The sequence below is a fragment of the Podarcis gaigeae genome, assembly GCF_964106915.1.
Source record: "Podarcis gaigeae genome assembly, chromosome: 15".
Taxonomy (NCBI): domain Eukaryota; kingdom Metazoa; phylum Chordata; class Lepidosauria; order Squamata; family Lacertidae; genus Podarcis; species Podarcis gaigeae.
The window spans coordinates 29646624-29663533 of NC_139692.1; the positions used below are offsets into that span (position 1 = coordinate 29646624).

The 16910-nt window shown below is 47.3% G+C and overlaps 1 protein-coding gene across 2 annotated transcripts in view; it reads left to right on the forward strand.

Annotated features, from left to right (window-relative positions):
• Nucleotides 1–15328: 15328 nt before the first annotated feature.
• The window catches only part of HIP1 (huntingtin interacting protein 1), a 65632-nt gene continuing 64050 nt past the window's right edge, over nucleotides 15329–16910 (forward strand). The window contains exon 1 of one of the 2 annotated variants that reach the window (XM_083714390.1): nucleotides 15329–15537. In XM_083714390.1, coding sequence (XP_083570516.1) covers nucleotides 15487–15537 — 51 coding nt within the window. In that variant the 5' untranslated portion in view covers nucleotides 15329–15486. The remainder of the gene's footprint in view (nucleotides 15538–16910) is intronic. The other variant, XM_083714392.1, reaches the window with a different exon arrangement.

The following is a 16910-nucleotide window of genomic DNA, read 5'->3' on the forward strand; positions in this document are numbered from 1 at the left end:
TCTCTGTCTTTTGCGAGTCCTTCTTCTCTCCCCTCAAGGGGGGAGGGGGGTGAAGCAGATCCAGGCAGTATGAGATCAGCTTCGGAAGGGGACGGAGATGACAGGCATTTGTGCAACCTCAGCCCGCAGGGAACAAGGTGGTCACGATTCCCAAGGCTGCCGCTGCTGCCTCCCTTTGCTAAGCTGGTTGGGTGGCAATATCTGGGATTTAGCCTTGATTCAAGTAAATGGCAAGGTAGGAAAATTTGCTCCAGTTCCCCTTTTTGCTGAGTCATCATCAAGAATGATGGGGACATCTATGTGGACCCCAATGAACAATGGGTCCAGGATCGCATCCGCCTTCTCCCCACACCCAGTGGCGAACCTTGGGGTCTCAAATTTCAGCAACGCCCTGTGCAACATCAAAAATACAGCACCCCACCCCTCACCTTCCATTCTCCATCATAGTTGTGGTGCCCCCTGCTCTGCACCCAGTGCGACCAAAGTGATTGCATTCCCCTAAATCCGACTCTGCTCCACCATCTCTTTGGATTCCCACCAAGGGCCAGCCAGGCCTCTGCCTCTCGCTCAGCCTCAATTCCAGACAAGCCCACTCTAAACGATCCTTGACAGTATCAAGGAGGATTGTGGGCCGGGGGGGCCACTAGACAGTGCCTATGAAGACCCTCATAAAGCCTTTCATGGTAACTCCACAGGCTTCCGAGTAAGCCCAGAGAGTCATGGGATAAGAAGACAGGTCCTTTTGCGGATTGATAACAGGTGAAGAATCAGGAAGCAGAAAGTGGGAATGAATGAAGAGTCCTCCCAGTGGAGGGATGGAGAAAGTGGGCTACCCTGAGGACCAGGATTGGGCCCTGTGCTTAACTCAGATGAACATGGATCCCTGTTGATAAGGAAAACATCCTGGGGTGTGGATTTACTCTGCTGCCCAGCTCATTGGGGTGCCACTCTCTGCAGGTCTCTCCGGTCAGAAAAGAAGGAGTCCCCAGCCAAGTTAAAGAAGCAAAGCAGCGGTCAGTGGACCTGATCTTTATTTGTTGCAACAAGGTCAAAGTACATAAAGAGTAGGAACCCCGAGCATGGGGTTGCATGAACTTTTAAGACCTCTCTCCATTTCCCATAATACATTTTTCAACTGCTTCATTGATGCATCACAGATATGACAAAAAGTAGGAGAGTTTCGGATGTAGACCATCAGTCATAGCAGACCATAGTAAACTAGATGGATTGACTTGCTGAAAGGTAGCTTCTTATGTGCCTATTAAATTAGCCCACAAGATTTCAGCACTCATCACTGTGGATAGTTTTAGGGAAAGGGCAGTAACTCAATGACAGAGCATCTGCTTTGAATGCAGGTCTTGTGTTCAATCGCCAGCCGCATCTCTAGGTGAGAAACCAACAGGCAGGACCTGAGCACAAAAAAGCCCTCTCCCCTCCCGCGGTTTGCAGCAACTGCTGTTCAGAAGCATTGCTGCCTCCAGCTGTGGAGGCATAGCATAGCCATCCTGGCTAGTAGCCATCAATAGCCCTCTCCTCCTCCATGAATTGGTCCAGTCCTCTCTTAAAGCCACCCTACTTAGTAGCCATCACTGCCTCCTAAGGGTGCACGTTCCCTAGTTCCACCTGATGCTTACACCTTCCTATGTACATGCTGGACTCAAGAGGATAGAGGCAGGAAACGGAATTCCTGGCCAACGACTTTGCAGCAGAGTTTTGCTGGTTGCACTCAACGCCTTTTCCTTTCTCTGCCAGTGGGGTCCGACCCTCCAACTTCCTGCTGCTTCACCTACACGGCGAAGAAGATCCCCTGGAACTACATAGCTGACTATTATGAAACAAACAGCAGGTGCTTTCAGCCAGGTGTTGTGTAAGTATAAAAATAATTCTGCTCTGTTTGCAGCCTCCAGGCATGGGAAAGGGTTGGGGTGTCCAGCTGTCCCAAATGTAACAAATAATAATAAATATACCAACCCCACTCTCTTTCTGCACATCTGTCAGAAGTCTAGCTGACAGATTTCATGAAATACCCTGCATGAAATCCTGAACAGCTGCTGCTGCCAGTCTGTGTAGACAATATTGGCTTAGTTGGACCAATGGTCTGCCTCGATACAAGGTAGCTTCCTATATTTAATAAGAGTCCTTGATTCAGAATCCTTGGGACTAGAATCTTACTTTGGGGGAAGAAGCTCAATGACAGAGCAACTGCCTTGAATGCAGAAGGTCTCAGGTCCAATCCCCTGTGGAGTCAAATCAAGACTGCAGGAAGCAGAAGTCATTTGTTCACTCCCTTCCGCTCCTCTCTCCCACAGACTCAGGCTACTGCTGTAACAAATACGTTATGAGACCCATACTACTCAGACTCCTGGTGTCCTATGACTATGCAAGCAGCAAGTGCTCCCTGCCAGCTGTCGTGTAAGTATGAAAAACTTGGAAAATAATTCATGGGTGATCAGCCAAGCTACAAACTATTAGCAATAGCTGCAGAGGCCAAAGCCCCTTTGCAATTCCATACCAGATCAAGGGGCTTCAGGGAATCGCCTCTCTGTCCTGGAAGTGACCTTAGGGAAGCCTCAGCCCCTGACCCCAACTCTGATGAGATGCAGGTGGGAGAGCGAGTCAACAGCTTTCCAGGGAAGGGAGAGGCTCTGGAGGGTGAATGCCAGGGGTGCCCTCCTCTTCCCCACCCCCAGGCCAAAGCCGGGATGCCTTTCTCCATGTAGCTCTGGGACAGAGCACCTGTTTGTCTGAAGATGGTCCCAGGTACAGTCCCAGGTGGGGCTGGGATATAGTCGTTCCCGAAACTTCAGAGAGCCACTGCTGCCAGTCAGTGTAGACAGTGCAGAGCTAGATGAACCAATTGGTCTGATTCAGTATCTGTCAGCTTCTGACGCTCTGGCTGGCTGGGCACTAAACAGGCATTTCTCCCTTTGCAGATTTACCACGAAAGCGAATAGGCGGCAGTGTGCAGACCCGAGTGCCGCATGGACCCAGGAACGTATCCAAAGTCTCTCCCAAACATTGACAACACCCAGCAAGGAATGAGAAAACCAAGTGCCTGAAAGCCTTGCCGTGTGCAGAACATGCACAGCCACCCACACCCACCCATGTGACAGTTGCACTTTATTATAATGTATTTTAATTTATTTATGTCAGCATATTTTAAGCAGTTGTGTGTTTTTGTATTATTGTTTTCCACAAGGGAAGTGAGATAGCCCAGAGGTTCTTTCTGTAAAGCATCGCCACAAAGACCTTTCATGTGAATAAATATCAGGGCAAAAATGGAATCCTTCTGGGCCTCAGACTGGTTCATTCTGCTTCGTCCCTCCCCCCCCCCATCCCGCTCTCAAGGGTTCAGCTTCGTTCTGTAGCTTAATTGGGGAGAGGGGAGGAGGCAAGAAAAAGCGGCTCATTGTGTTCCTCTGAGTTTCTTATTCTTTCCAACTTGGAAGTTCCATTTTCCACATTTCTGCATCAATTTTTCTTTTAAAAACCTGTGCAAAAACCCACATGAATCTCCACATACAGTGGTACCTCGGGTTACGTTACCTTTGAGTAACGTAATTTCGAGTTTCGAATGGAGCAAACCCAGAATTGTATACCTCCTGGTTTCACCGTGCGTGCATGACCAGAAGCACTCTATCACACCATGTGCGTGCGCAGAAGCGATGCCTCTAGATGCAAACTTTTTGGGGTAAATATGGACCCCCAGTATGAATTAAGTTCATATCCAGAGGGTCCACTGTATATTTCCCCTGGTGTATTCACATTTGTACACAATTTTGCCAAATACCGGTATATACATTTTGGGCAAGGAATTTCCCCCAATATAATTTTATATTGTGACATGCACCCCAATTTCTGAGCAGTGAGAGACTCCAGGGTTTCCTGCACTTTCCTGGGGTTCAGCACTTCACCTGCCGAAAACCCTCCAATGCCGCCATTAAGAAGCAGAGGTTCTCCTGTTAATTAGAGCTTAATTGGACTAAAGTACAGGCGCATGCTAGAAGAGATGAGAGCACAAACTGCGGAACAAACCAACTGCAAGGACTGTAAAGTTTGTACTTGAGATAAGACTTCATTCAGTTCAAAAGACGTTTCTTTATTTGAAGTTTTCTTCTCTACATTTATGATTCGGCAACCCTCCTCTGAATGTTAGTTCAGATTATATTTGTGCAAGTGAGGATGGGAAAAAATTGGATTATAAATATGTAATATAACATCAAATGGAACTGAGTGTGTAAAAAAGGGGGAAAGGGAGGGTACGTTATTCTTAGTGTTAGGTGTATTTATTTATTTCTGCACACTTTGGAGCTGGAAAACAACACCACAAATTCAGAGGAAAGGTACTTCCAAATGAGAGCAGCATTTCAGTTCACATCTTGTGTTTCAGGGAGGATAAATGAATGAGATTCAGGCACACAGAGCCAATTCCTCCCCAGTCTGTCTCTAATGGAGGTTGGGTGGCCCTCTTCCAGCAGGTCTCTAAGTGATTTGGCACATTGAGTACTCTTGGGTGCTCCCAGAACCCATCCAAGAAAAGGAGTCCTTAAGTCATGGCACCCTCCATTGCACCCACAGCCCAGTTGCTACCCATCCTTCACCCTAAAATGGCCTGATCCTTCCCTGGACCTCGTTCCAGCTGCTTTACATTTGTGCTCACAAGGCCTCAACCCTCCCCTGAGACCGTGGAAGCACCCAGGCTGTTTACACAGAAATGGACGTGTCGCACGAAAGGCTCTTATCAACCCCCTTATCAATCAAAATATGCCACAGGTGATGGCCCCTCTTGATACGTCCACATCCTGCCTCCGTATCTTGGGCATCAACCCCTCACTATCTCTCTTGATTTGGGTGGAGTGGAAACTTTTCTAAAGTCATTCTGGAAACATCACCTCTTAAGAAGAGACTAGGAGGAGCTTCAGAATTTGGCGCCCCCAAATGGATCTTCTCAAGTATGGATCTACTCAATTTTGCACCCTTCAGCTTGGCGCCCTGTGCGGGGAGAACCGCCTGCGGTGATTTGAACCCTGATCTCCTGGGTCCTAGAGGGTGACTGTCAATATAAGCCTTCAGCACTACCCCAGCCCCAAACTAGGCCAAGCCCAAGGCAGAGAATGACCTTTTTCCAGGTATATGATAGAGTTGGCCCTAAGCAGATATCATCTCTTCTTCTGCAGATTCATCATAAAGAATAACAGAAGGGTCTGTGCTAATCCCAGTTCTATATGGGTCATGTCTCACATCCATCATCTCTCCCCACCAAAGAAGCAATGCCCCTCCCTCTTCTTCTCCACAGGGCTCAAGCTACTTTGAATGCCAGGAAATCAGACCTGCAAAAAGTGAGGCAATATGAATAAAGGGAGTGATGGTGAGCACGTGCAGAGTACCTCTCATTCATAACCACATGAGAGTGTAGGCTCCTGGCCCATTTATCCTGGACAAAGGCAGAGGTGGAGAGCAGGGCTGGTGGGGGTGGCCCTTAGCATTTGTGGTTCAGGCAGCCTCAAGGAGAGAAGCTCCACCATCTGGAAGCCCATCCTCAGCACACTCCATTTGAAAGGCACCAGATATTTCAGGTTTTTGCATGAAATTAGATCTGAGCTGGAAGGAGCAAAAACTTTTGTAGCTGCTGCTTCTCGATGGGTGCGTCACTCTACCTTTTTATCAGCAGCACTGCTCCCCCAAACTGTCAACCACAGCCATGATGTTACTCATTTAATGAAAACACTGAAAGATGGGAACAGGCTTGTTTCTCACAAAGTGATTGGATAGCACCTAGGCCCCTAGCTAGCAAGGCCAGAGCTCAGGGATGATGGGAGTTGTAGTCCAACAACATCTGGGGACCCACAGGTTGAGAAAGGCTGACCTAGGCATTTTGAAGAGGGGTAGCCAACAGAATGCCCTCTGGATGCTGTTGGACTACAGCTCCCTTCATCCCCTCTGAGTGTTGAGCATGCTTGCTGGGGCTGATGGGAATTGTAGTCCAACACTGGAGACTGTGGTGTCTTTATGATCTATGGTTTATTTACACATATTTACACACCTGACAGACCATTCAAGTGTCCCTATTTTCCAGGGACAGTCCCAGATTTATAGAAGCCATCCCAGTTTCTGATTTGAACCCAGAATGTCCCGCTTTTCCTTAGGGTGTCCCTATTTTAATCAGAGAAATGTTGGCGGGTGTGGAGTTATGCAACAACAACAACACCACTCCAAGCCAAGGAGATATGTAACTATACAACCTTTAGAAGACATCTGAAGGCAGCCCTGTATAGGGAAGTGTTTTTAATGTTTAAGAGTTTGCTATGTTTTTATACATGTTGGAAGCAGCCCAGAGTGGGCAACCCAGTAAGATGCCTGGGGTATAAATAATAAAATTATTATTATTATGGAATAGGACATCCCTATTTTCATCAGAGAAATGACCTGAGCCTAAGATGGAGGGGCTCACAACATCATCACCCAAAATGGTTTTGCTTCTCCCATAGTCATAGCCTTGGATTCCAGCAGAAATCAAGCATGGCTCTGTCTCTCTAGCTGCTGCCTGCTCTTATCTTTCACATGCTCTGGCTTTTGCCCCTCTCACTACCAGCCACGTGAGGCAGAGAGGGCAGCCATTTGCCCAGAGAGCACCATCACTACTTTTGGAAGCCCTGAAGGCAGCCCTGTTTAGGGAAGTTTTTAATGACTGGTGTTTTAATAAAATAAAATATTTTTAAAATTCCTTCCAGTAGCACCTTGTTGTTGTTGTTTAGTCGTTTAGTCATGTCCGACTCTTCATGACCCCATGGACCAGAGCACGCCAGGCACTCCTCTCTTCCGCTGCCTCCCGCAGTTTGGTCAAACTCATGCTGGTAGCTTCGAGAACACTATCCAACCATCTCGTCCTCTGTCGTCCCCTTCTCCTTGTGCCCTCCATCTTTCCCAACATCAGGGTCTTTTCCAGGGATCTTCTCTTCTCATGAGGTGGCTAAAGTATTGGAGCCTCAGCTTCAGGATCTGTCCTTCCAGTGGGCACTCAGGGCTGATTTCCTTAAGAATGGATAGGTTTGATCTTCTTGCACTCCATGGGACTCTCAAGAGTCTCCTCCAGCACCATATTTCAAAAGCATCAATTCTTCGGTGATCAGCCTTCTTTATGGTCCAGCTCTCACTTCCATACATCACTACTGGGAAAACCATAGCTTTAACTATATGGACCTTTGTTGGCAAGGTGATGTCTCTGCTTTTTAAGATGCTGTCTAGGTTTGTCATTGCTTTTCTCCCAAGAAGCAGGTGTCTTTTAATTTCGTGGCTGTTAGTTTGTTATTGGTATGAGCTTTCATACCAACTAAGGGGTTAGAGACCAGCTAAGTTTGTTATTGGTATGAGCTTTCATGTGCATGCACACATTCTTCAGATGTTTTAATGTATTTTTAATCTTTTGTTGTAAGCTGCCCAGAGGGAAACCCAGCCAGATGGGTGGGGTAGAAATAAATAATTATTATTATTATTATTATTATTATTATTATTATTATTCACTAATGGCAGTGCTCAGTTGGCAACTATGGCCATTCTCTCACAAAGAAACTTGCCAGACTAGTTCAACAATGGGATCCTCAATTAGATGTTAACCCCTGCTGGACCAAGGATCCCTGGATTTAGAAGGGACTCAGGCATGATACAGACTAAACCCCCTCTCCAACTTACAACAGTTGTTTTGTCTAGAGCCAGTGTGGTGTAGTGGTTAAGAGTCACGTAATCTGGGGAACCGGGTTCGCGTCTCCGCTCCTCCACATGCAGCTGCTGGGTGACCTTGGGCCAGTCACACTTCTTTGAAGTCTCTCAGCCCCACTCACCTCACAGAGTGTTTGTTGTGGGGGAGGAAGGGAAAGGAGATTGTTAGCCGCTTTGAGACTCCTGAAGGGGAGTGAAAGGCGGGATATCAAATCCAAACTCTTCTTCTTCTTCTTCTTCTTAAACTATCCCACAGGAGGAGGCAACAGCCACCAACCTTGTTGACTTTAAAAGGCAATTGGCCAGATTCATGGAGGAGAGGGCTATTGGTGGCTACTGGCCATGATGGCTCTGCTCTGCCTCCATGGTTGGAGCCAGCAATGTTTCTGAATATAAGTTGCTGGAAACCACAGGAGGGGAGAGGGCTCTTGTGCTGGAATCCTGTCTGTGGGTTTCCCACAATGGGCATCGTGGTCAGCCACCGTGAGGTCAGGATGCTGATCTAGAACAGCTGTTGGCCTGATCCAGTGACACAGCTCTTCTTATGTTTGTATTTGATGTCCCTATGGAAGCAGCTCTGGCCGATCCACTTTGTCACAGAGGAAAGGGCTGGCTTGGTGTTAACTCCTGCCCTTGTCTCCACCTCTGGGTTGCCACAACACTTCCTCAGTCAGTCCCATGCTGCCCTCCTCAACTTTCCCCCATTACCCCCAGAGCCACCTCAGCTTCGCAAGAGGTGAGGGCAACATGAATCATTTGGAGAAGGAATGGGTGATTTGCGTCTCTTGAAAGAGATGCTACTTCCTTCCTAGGAAATGGCGTGTGCATCCTCTCTCCTTTTCTTCTTCTTCTTTTTAAGAGAACATTTGCGGTCTGACACAGCATTACAGGGACAGCGTCCAGGCTTCAGGAACAGGTTAAGGGAAGGGGAGATTTTTTTCAGTAGGTCAGTTTCAGTGAGTAGTAAGCCAGGGGGAGGTTTTGTTTAGCACAGTGGTTCCCAAAGTGGATGGTACCTTCTCCTGGGGAGGGCAGCGCTAGGAGGCAAGGGGTGGCAGAGGCTGAATGTGGACATGAATATCAGACTTTGCAAGGCTGGTATCAGTGGGTCAAGTTCATCCAATTAAAATAAATGTGCAATTAATTGTTATCTACTTGAATTTTAGGGTATTATTATCTTCCTTATTGGGTCATGCAAACCTTGGTTCTAAATAATGCTTTTTATAGAGAAGAAACATCATGGTGCATCTGCAGCAGCAAAACTGGATGCCTCCATCTGCCCCAGCTGCAACAAAACATGTCTCTCAAGTGCTTTTTTAAATTATTATTAGAGAAAACGGTATTGTACTCACCACGAAGTTGTTATAGTAAGTGCCACACTTTTAACATTTGGGGGGAAAGATACTGTGTACCATTGAGTACCCCCAGGAAAAAACCACAGTGTCTCTCCCATATCAGGTTGTACAGCCACAGCAGGTGCTGCAATCTTCCAACAGCTTGACCTAATGCCCAAAGGCACACTCCTCCATTCTCTCCCAAGACAGACAGATGCCAATCACCATAGGGTAGGGTGGGGGGCACCAGGGATGACTTCATGGAATCAAGGGGGCAGTGGCCCAAAGAAGTTTGGGAACCATTGGGAATCCAGTTCATATTTTCGGCATGTTCCAGTTCACTAGGGTCAGGGGTCCAGCTTGGTGTCTTCAAGTCCTTGGTTCAAGTCCTGCTGGGTGTGTTTCTCCATCTCACCTTGTGTGGATGGCCAGGACCAGAGCTTTAGATATCAGTTTTGAAAAAGAGTTTCCTCCCAACAGCTGATTAATACAGTGACGAGGATGTGAATTACTTTGAAGCCAGAATCTCTGATTCTGAATGTCCAGAGGGAAAGGCCCAACTAGAGATGGTGGAATAATAAGTGATTATTGGGGTTTCATGCCCTGCCACTTGTAGGGGGGACTGACAGAATTATAGAGTTGGAAGAGAAGCCAGGGGATTATGGATTTTGTGGTTTTATATTTTGATTTTATTCTGTAACCGCCCTGAGACCTGCGGGTATAGGGCGGTATATAAATTCAATAAATCATCATCATCTAGTCCAACTGCCTACAATGCAGGAATCTCAATACACAATCCAAAACACATCCAATTTGAAACCATACCGGACCCTGCTTAGCTTTGCAAAATGTGCCAGCAGTTTTGTTGCTGCTTCAAAGCTGATAGGAGGACCTGTTCAGAAAGGATAAGGTTATCAATGGCTAGTCATCATTAATATGCTCTCCTTTCTTTATTGGGAGAGGTATGGTTGTAAATTACAGTTTATAGCCTGAAAATATATGAAGCGCAAAAATAAGGGAGTTTCTTAAGTCCTTAAGAGCACAGGCTGTTGACAAAGATTGGCTTCTGGGCAAATAAAGATAGCTGGTGGCTTTGCAGGGTGCCCAGTATTTGAAAGAAGGTGCTGTGTGGGTCTAAACATAACCCCCTTCCTGACCCCAACCACACACTCCAGGGTCTGACAGAAGATGAGCAACCTTAGGCAGTTCATTCATGAGGCTGCTGCTCCCCCTGGTGGAAGAAACACACCCACAGCTCCCTCCCTTGTTATAAAAGGCTCTATCCACACTATAGATTTAAATCAGTATCATAGCACTTTAAACAGCCATGAAATATCCCAAAGACTCATGAGAAGTTTAATTTATTTAGTATGTAGAGAGTTCTTAGGAGACCCCCTACTCCTCTCCCAGAGCTACAATTCTCAGAGTGGTTTCGCAATCAATCCCCTTTCCCAGGGAACTCTGAGAACCATAGTTATGGGTAGGGAATAAGGGGGAGGGCGGCTGGAGCTTCTTTCTCCAGTGTGGTGTAATGGTTAAGAGCGGTGGACTCGTAATCTGGGGAACTGGGTTTGATTCCTCGCTCCTCCACATGCAGCTGCTGGGTGACCTTGGGCTAGTCACACTTCTCTGAAGTCTCTCAGCCCCACTCACCTCACAGAGTGTTTGTTGTGGGGGAGGAAGGGAAAGGAGAATGTGAGCCGCTTTGAGACTCCTTAGGGTAATGATAAAGCAGGATATCAAATCCAAACTCTTCTTCTTCTTGGAACAAAAGGTTAAGCAGAGCCCCATCTGCCCTTCCTTCTGCAAACTCATCCACCCAAAATCCCCTCCAGTCTCTCATTCCTCAGGATTGCGTGTGAGAATTGGAGACATTGGGGGGGGGGGGGCAGTTTCCAACATGGCAACAAAAATCAAAAGGAAGTAGAAAAGCAAAACCAGAACATGGTATATTTCATATGAAAAGGATACACTATATACACACTAAAGATCACTGTTTGGCCTCGCCTTCATCGTTATCACACGAGTGCAATGAAGAGAGATGTTTCCATTTCCCATCCACTTCATAAACTCGAAGGTTATTTCAAAGCCATCCAAGTGCATAGCCATTGCCGCCTCCAGTGGCAGGGAGTTCCGTAAGAACAAAAGAAAAGCCCAGGTGCTGGATCATCCTGTTCTCACAGGGGACAGCCAGGTGCCCCCACTGGGAAGCCCATAAGCAGGTCTCAGGCACAAAAGCGCTATCCCCTCCTGTAGTTTCCAACAGCTGGTATTCAGAAGCATTGCTCCCTCCATCTGACTAGTGGCTAGTAGCCATCAATAGCCCTCTCCCCCATGGATTTGTCTAATCCCATTTTGAAGCCACCTTAGCTGGTGGCCATCATTGCAGAGGGAGGTGAGAAGGGAAAGCCTGATGGGAAAGGGGCCCAAGTGGGTTGATGCCAGGTAGACCTACCCATGGCATTTTGCCAGGGGTCCATTGAACCTGGGACCAGGTCTGGACTTGACAAGGCAAGGGCGGGGAGATGTCACTCAAATGAAATTTTAAAAATGAGGTCTTTAAAATTTGCGTCCTGCCAGGGGAGGTAATGAGTGGCTGCTTCCAAGCCCACCCTTGGGTTTGACTAGGTAGCTAAGTAAGACACAGACTTGTGCTTCCATCCTCAATTGGCAATCTCAGAGTCTTCCTATGTTTGGAACACAGGGCCCTCCTTCACAACCTGGACGCCAGATGGCAGCAGAAACAAGGTTGTGCCCACAGACCTCCTCCCTTCATTTCACTCTCTCCTCCTCCACCTCCCAGAATTAATAAATGTTCTGTGATTTCAGAGAATTGGAAAACTCTGTGAGTTGCAGGGGCAAACTGTAGCCTGCAGGGACTGCTTGTGTCTCCTTCTGCCACCCCCCCTTCCCTGAGTTTGCCTGTGAAATTAAATCTATTCCATTTAATTTATTTACTTACAACGGCTATAATCTCCTTTTTTCCTGCAAAGGGTTCAAGTTCATCATCATTGTTTACTTAAATAAACAACATAGTTTTATTTGGGTTTTGAATAAACGTGCACTTAATTGTTAACTTTTTTGCATTTTATTGTGTTATTATCTGCTGCAAACTGCTATTCTGAATAATGTTTTTTATACAGTAGGGGCACTGGAAATGAGTTCATGGAATCAAGGGTCCAGAAGAAGGTTGGGAATCATCATTGCTTTTTGTGGGCTTCAGCGACATATAATTTGTCCTTTTAAAAAGTTTTCTGATTGAGCTGTGTTTCAAACCTCTGCACAAGAAGGCGGTTGGAGGATGGATGGCGGCTAACAGATTGAGGTTGAATCCTGACAAGACAGAAGGGCGGGCGGGTGTGGTGGACTCCCCTGTCCTGAATGGGGCAACTGTGCCTCTGAAGGACCAGGTGTGCAGTCTGGGAGTCATTTTAGACTCACAGCTGTCCATGGAGGCACAGGTCAATTCTGTGTCCACGGCAGCTTTCTAACAGCTCCATCTGGTACGCAGGCTGAGACCCTACCTACCTGCAGACTGTCTTGCAAGAGTGGTGCATGCTCAAGTTATCTCCCGCTTGGGCTACTGCAATGCGCTTTACATGGGGCTATCTTTGAAGGTGACCCAGAAACTACAACTAATCCAGAAAGTGGCAGCTAGACTGATGACTGGGAGCGGCCGCCAAGACCACATAACCCCGGTCTTGAAAAACCTACATTGGCTCCCAGTATGTTTCCGAGCACAATTCATAGTGTTGGTGCTGACCTTTAAAGCCCTAAACGGCCTTGGTCCAGTATACCTGAAGGAGCATCTCCACCTCCATCGTTCAGCCCGGACACTGACATCCAGTGCCGAGGGCCTTCTGGCGGCTCCCTCACTGCAAGAGGACAAGTTACAGGGAACCAGGCAGAGGGCCTTCTCGGTAGTAGCACCCACCCTGTGGAACGCCCTCCCATCAGATGTCAAGGAAATAAACAACTATCTGATGTTTAGAAGTCATCCTTCTTTAGGGAAGATTTTAATGACTGATGTTTTAATCTATTTTTAATCTTTTGTTGGAAGCCACCCAGAGTGGAAACCCAGCCAGATGGGCTGAGTATAAATAAATTGTTGTTGTTGTTGTTGTCGTCATCACCCACTTCATCAATGTGTTTTGGGGAGATGTTGCATGGGGTTGGACTAGATCACTCATTTGGTCCCTCCCAGCCCTACAGTTCTATGAGGTTGGAAGGATTGTGCGGATAGGGTGGCCCTCCAAAGGTGTCCCATCTAGAACAGGTAGAGTTGTCCTATGCCAGGACTTATGGGGCCTACCATTCTGAGTGTGCCCACCTCCCCCATTCCTCTGGGGGCTTGCAACAGTTCAATTATTCATCCTTTGCTTTGTGGAGAGCCAGCTATGGCTGCATCAAGTCCATTAGCCCCATCTGGACCCCGAATGAAGGGGGGGCAGCTTTCCAGACAGTGAATTAGAGAAGGGCGAGGTGACGAGGCAGCAAAGTGGCAGCAGGGAAGGGGGTAAGGCACCACCCTTGGGGGGTTCTCATCAGATGCTTCTGTGCTAACTGGAGATAGATAGAGCTTGCAGCAATTAGGGAGGGGGAGGGAGCGGAAGGCAGCATCACTTCCAGCTTCACCTCATGCCACGCACTGCGTCTCCACCAGGCAGGTTGAGGGTTAAGCTTTGGTGGGCCTGCACACCAGGAATGGTGTTGCAGCATTAACAGAAAGGCGTCAGCTGTGCTGGGACAAGCCAGCTCCATCGGACCTCAACTGCCAGTGGGGGCAGCTATGCCATGAGAGGGAGAGATGGGAAGCAGGAGGCTTGGTTCCATCACCTTTGCCAAAAGCCCAGCTCCATCAGGCATCTCCTGCCCCTGCCAGCTGCTCAGTGTAAGAACAGCTCTTTTAAGAATTGGTGCCTGAGTTTCATTCCTCCCCCTGCTTCCTTCCTTGTCCTTGTGCTTTTTTAGATTGTGAGGGCAGAGCCAGCCTTGTTTTAATTGATTGCATGTAAACTATTCTGGGAGCCTTCTGGTTGAAGAGTGGGATGCAAATGCAGTACTCTAAATAAATAAATGATAAATTTGTTTTATTTATTTATTATTTCCGAAAATCTGTACACTGCTTGATTGCAAAAAGCCTTAGGAGCTGCCAGTCAGTACTTATTTCTATTTTTTTCTATTTGTAAAGCAGCCAACTGTACTATAATGCACACACACACAATAATAATAATAATAATAATGCTAGTGTGTGTGTTGTGGGAGCCTTCTAAGCTCTCTCTGTTTTCTTTCTTTTTTGGGGGGGTGAGATATGGGACAAAATCTCTCCCCGCCCCCCAATATTTCTTATTTCCACAATCATTTCTTTTGGTGCTGTTGCTTTTAAATGCATCTTCTCAGTAAGTATAAATATAGTTTTATTCCTATTATTATTACTTTGTGCCCCCACGTCTCTGTGCTGGGGGGGGGGCGGAATTGCCCACACTGCCCTAAATCTGGTGCTGCTGCTGCTGTGTTTTTAGTTTATTGTGGTTTTAATTTTCTGACTGTTTTAACTGATTTTACTAATAAATCTAATTTTTTGTAAACCCCTTTTTTGCAGTTAAATTTCATAAAAGAAATACAACATATTTTCATATTATAGCATTCATATTTATTTGAATTTCCCTGCACTGACTCATTTTGGAAGCCAGTCACATCTTAAAAAGAGGATTGCGAATTAACACAGTATTATTAATAATGATTATGGGATTAATAACGATTATGGGATTATAATAATTAACACGGCCGAGACGCGCCACCTGTCGTAGCTCCACAGATGTTTCTGGACTCCACAGCTCCCCTCATCACCATCCCTAACCACTGAGGGGAGTTGGAGCCCAGCAACAATCTCTGGAGGTCCGCACGCTCCCCACCCCTGCATGGAGGCAACCAGCCGCCTTCCAGATGTTTTGGACTACAACTCCCATCAGCCCCAGCGAGTGCGGTGGGGGGGAACTGCAGCTGTGGCCGATGGGAGTCGCAGTCCTGGCTGTTCGGAAGGCCCCAAACTTTGTGGAAGGGCGGTGGCCGGCGCACGTGGAGGAAACGGGCGGAGCCTAGAGCAGCATCCAATCGCAGAGGCATTTTCTTGAATTCTCCCTCCTTTAGGCGGGGCTGCCGCGGAGACGCCCGGGGGATGCTCCCTTTCCGTCTGCGAGAGAAGGAAACGGGCGGGAAAGAAAGCCCCTCCCCTTTCGTCGCGGAGGCCCAATCGCGGCGCCTCGGGAGGTGAGTGGCAGCCGCCGCGGACCAACGGGCGGGGCGAGTGGCGTTCTTGTCAGAAGGGCGGCCGGGGCCTCTTTCGCTTCTTTCCAGGCCGCCGCGGGGCGCTCGGGGGGCTCCTTCAGGCGCGTCGCCCGCCCGCTTCCCGAGGCCCCCCGGAGTTATCGGCGGGATGGTGGACGCCGCCGTGGCCGCCGAGCGGGACGCCTTCGAGAGGGGGCAGGTACCCTCCCGTGGGGCAGGGCGGGCGGAGAGGGGCAGTGGAGGAGGGGGCGGTGGTCGTTGTCGCCCCAGGAGCACCCCTGGCGAATACCCAGCCCTTCTCAGGCTCAGGCTTTTATGTTGCTGGTGTGTGTATTGGCCTTTTTTTTTTTTCTTACCGAGGTGACTCGAAGCTTAAAACCTTTAACGCTGGAACTGGTGGGCATCCAGTGAAGCTGAAATGTGGGGAGGATTCGGGGCACAGAAAAGTCATTTCCACAGTGCCGCGTTAAACTCTGGAACTCTCTTCCACAGGAGGCAGTGACTGGCCAGCTTTAAAAAGAAGTTCGGCAAGTTCATGGAAGAAAGGTCTTGCCAAAGGCTACTAGCCACAATGCCCAGGCTCTGCCTCCACAGCAGAAGCAGTAGTTGTTATTAATGTTACGAGTATTAGCTGCTTTTCGTTTTACCAAAGTAACACAAAGTGACCTTCGGTTTTTTTATTGTTTTTATCACCTGCACTCCTCCACACCCAGAGGTCCCAGTGTGGGTTACAGCAATTGAAATGCATTCCTAAAAACTGTTGAAAAGAAGTTAAAATTACAGCAGTTGGGTAGGTCCTTAAAATATACACCGTAAGTGTCAGAAACCGGGGCAAAGAAGTGCAAATTTGGCATCCTCTAGAATTTATGTAATGAACATATAAACAAACAAACATATGCATTAGAATCAGCATAAAATAAAATAAAAACAACCCATATATATATATATATGACATATAATATATGTCATATATATGTCATATATATATATGACATATAACATGACTTCATATACACTTACTTCCCCCTCCCCGTAAGTGCTGTTGGAAAGCAAATAAATAATCAGGCATGTAGAGCTTTTTAATAGTCATAGTAGGAAAAAGAAATGGAACAGTAACCCTAATCCACCCATTAAGAACACACGTACAAAAAAATCCAAACTAAAACTGATAGCAGAAGAGAAAGGGGAGAGGAGGAAGTAAGCTCTAACAATATCTTGTTAGGGTTCAGCCCCCTGTCTAAGAGCCCTGCAACTGGATCAGACAAAAGGATCTAGCATCCTTTTCTCACAGAGGCGAACCAGGTGTTCAATGCAAAGCCCACAAGCAGGAACTGAGTGTAACAACACTTTCCTCACTTCTGAATCACAGCAACTAGCATTCAGAAGCATATTGGTAGTTTCCTTTAGCAGAGATAGAAAATAGCCATTGTTGCCAGTAGCTGTTGATAGGCTTCCTCTCCATTAACATATCTAATCCTCTTTTTAAAAGTCATCCAAGTGGGTGGCTATCGCTGTGTCTTGTGGGAGCAAATTCCATAAAGATGTTTTCACTCCTCTGCAAACAACCACAGA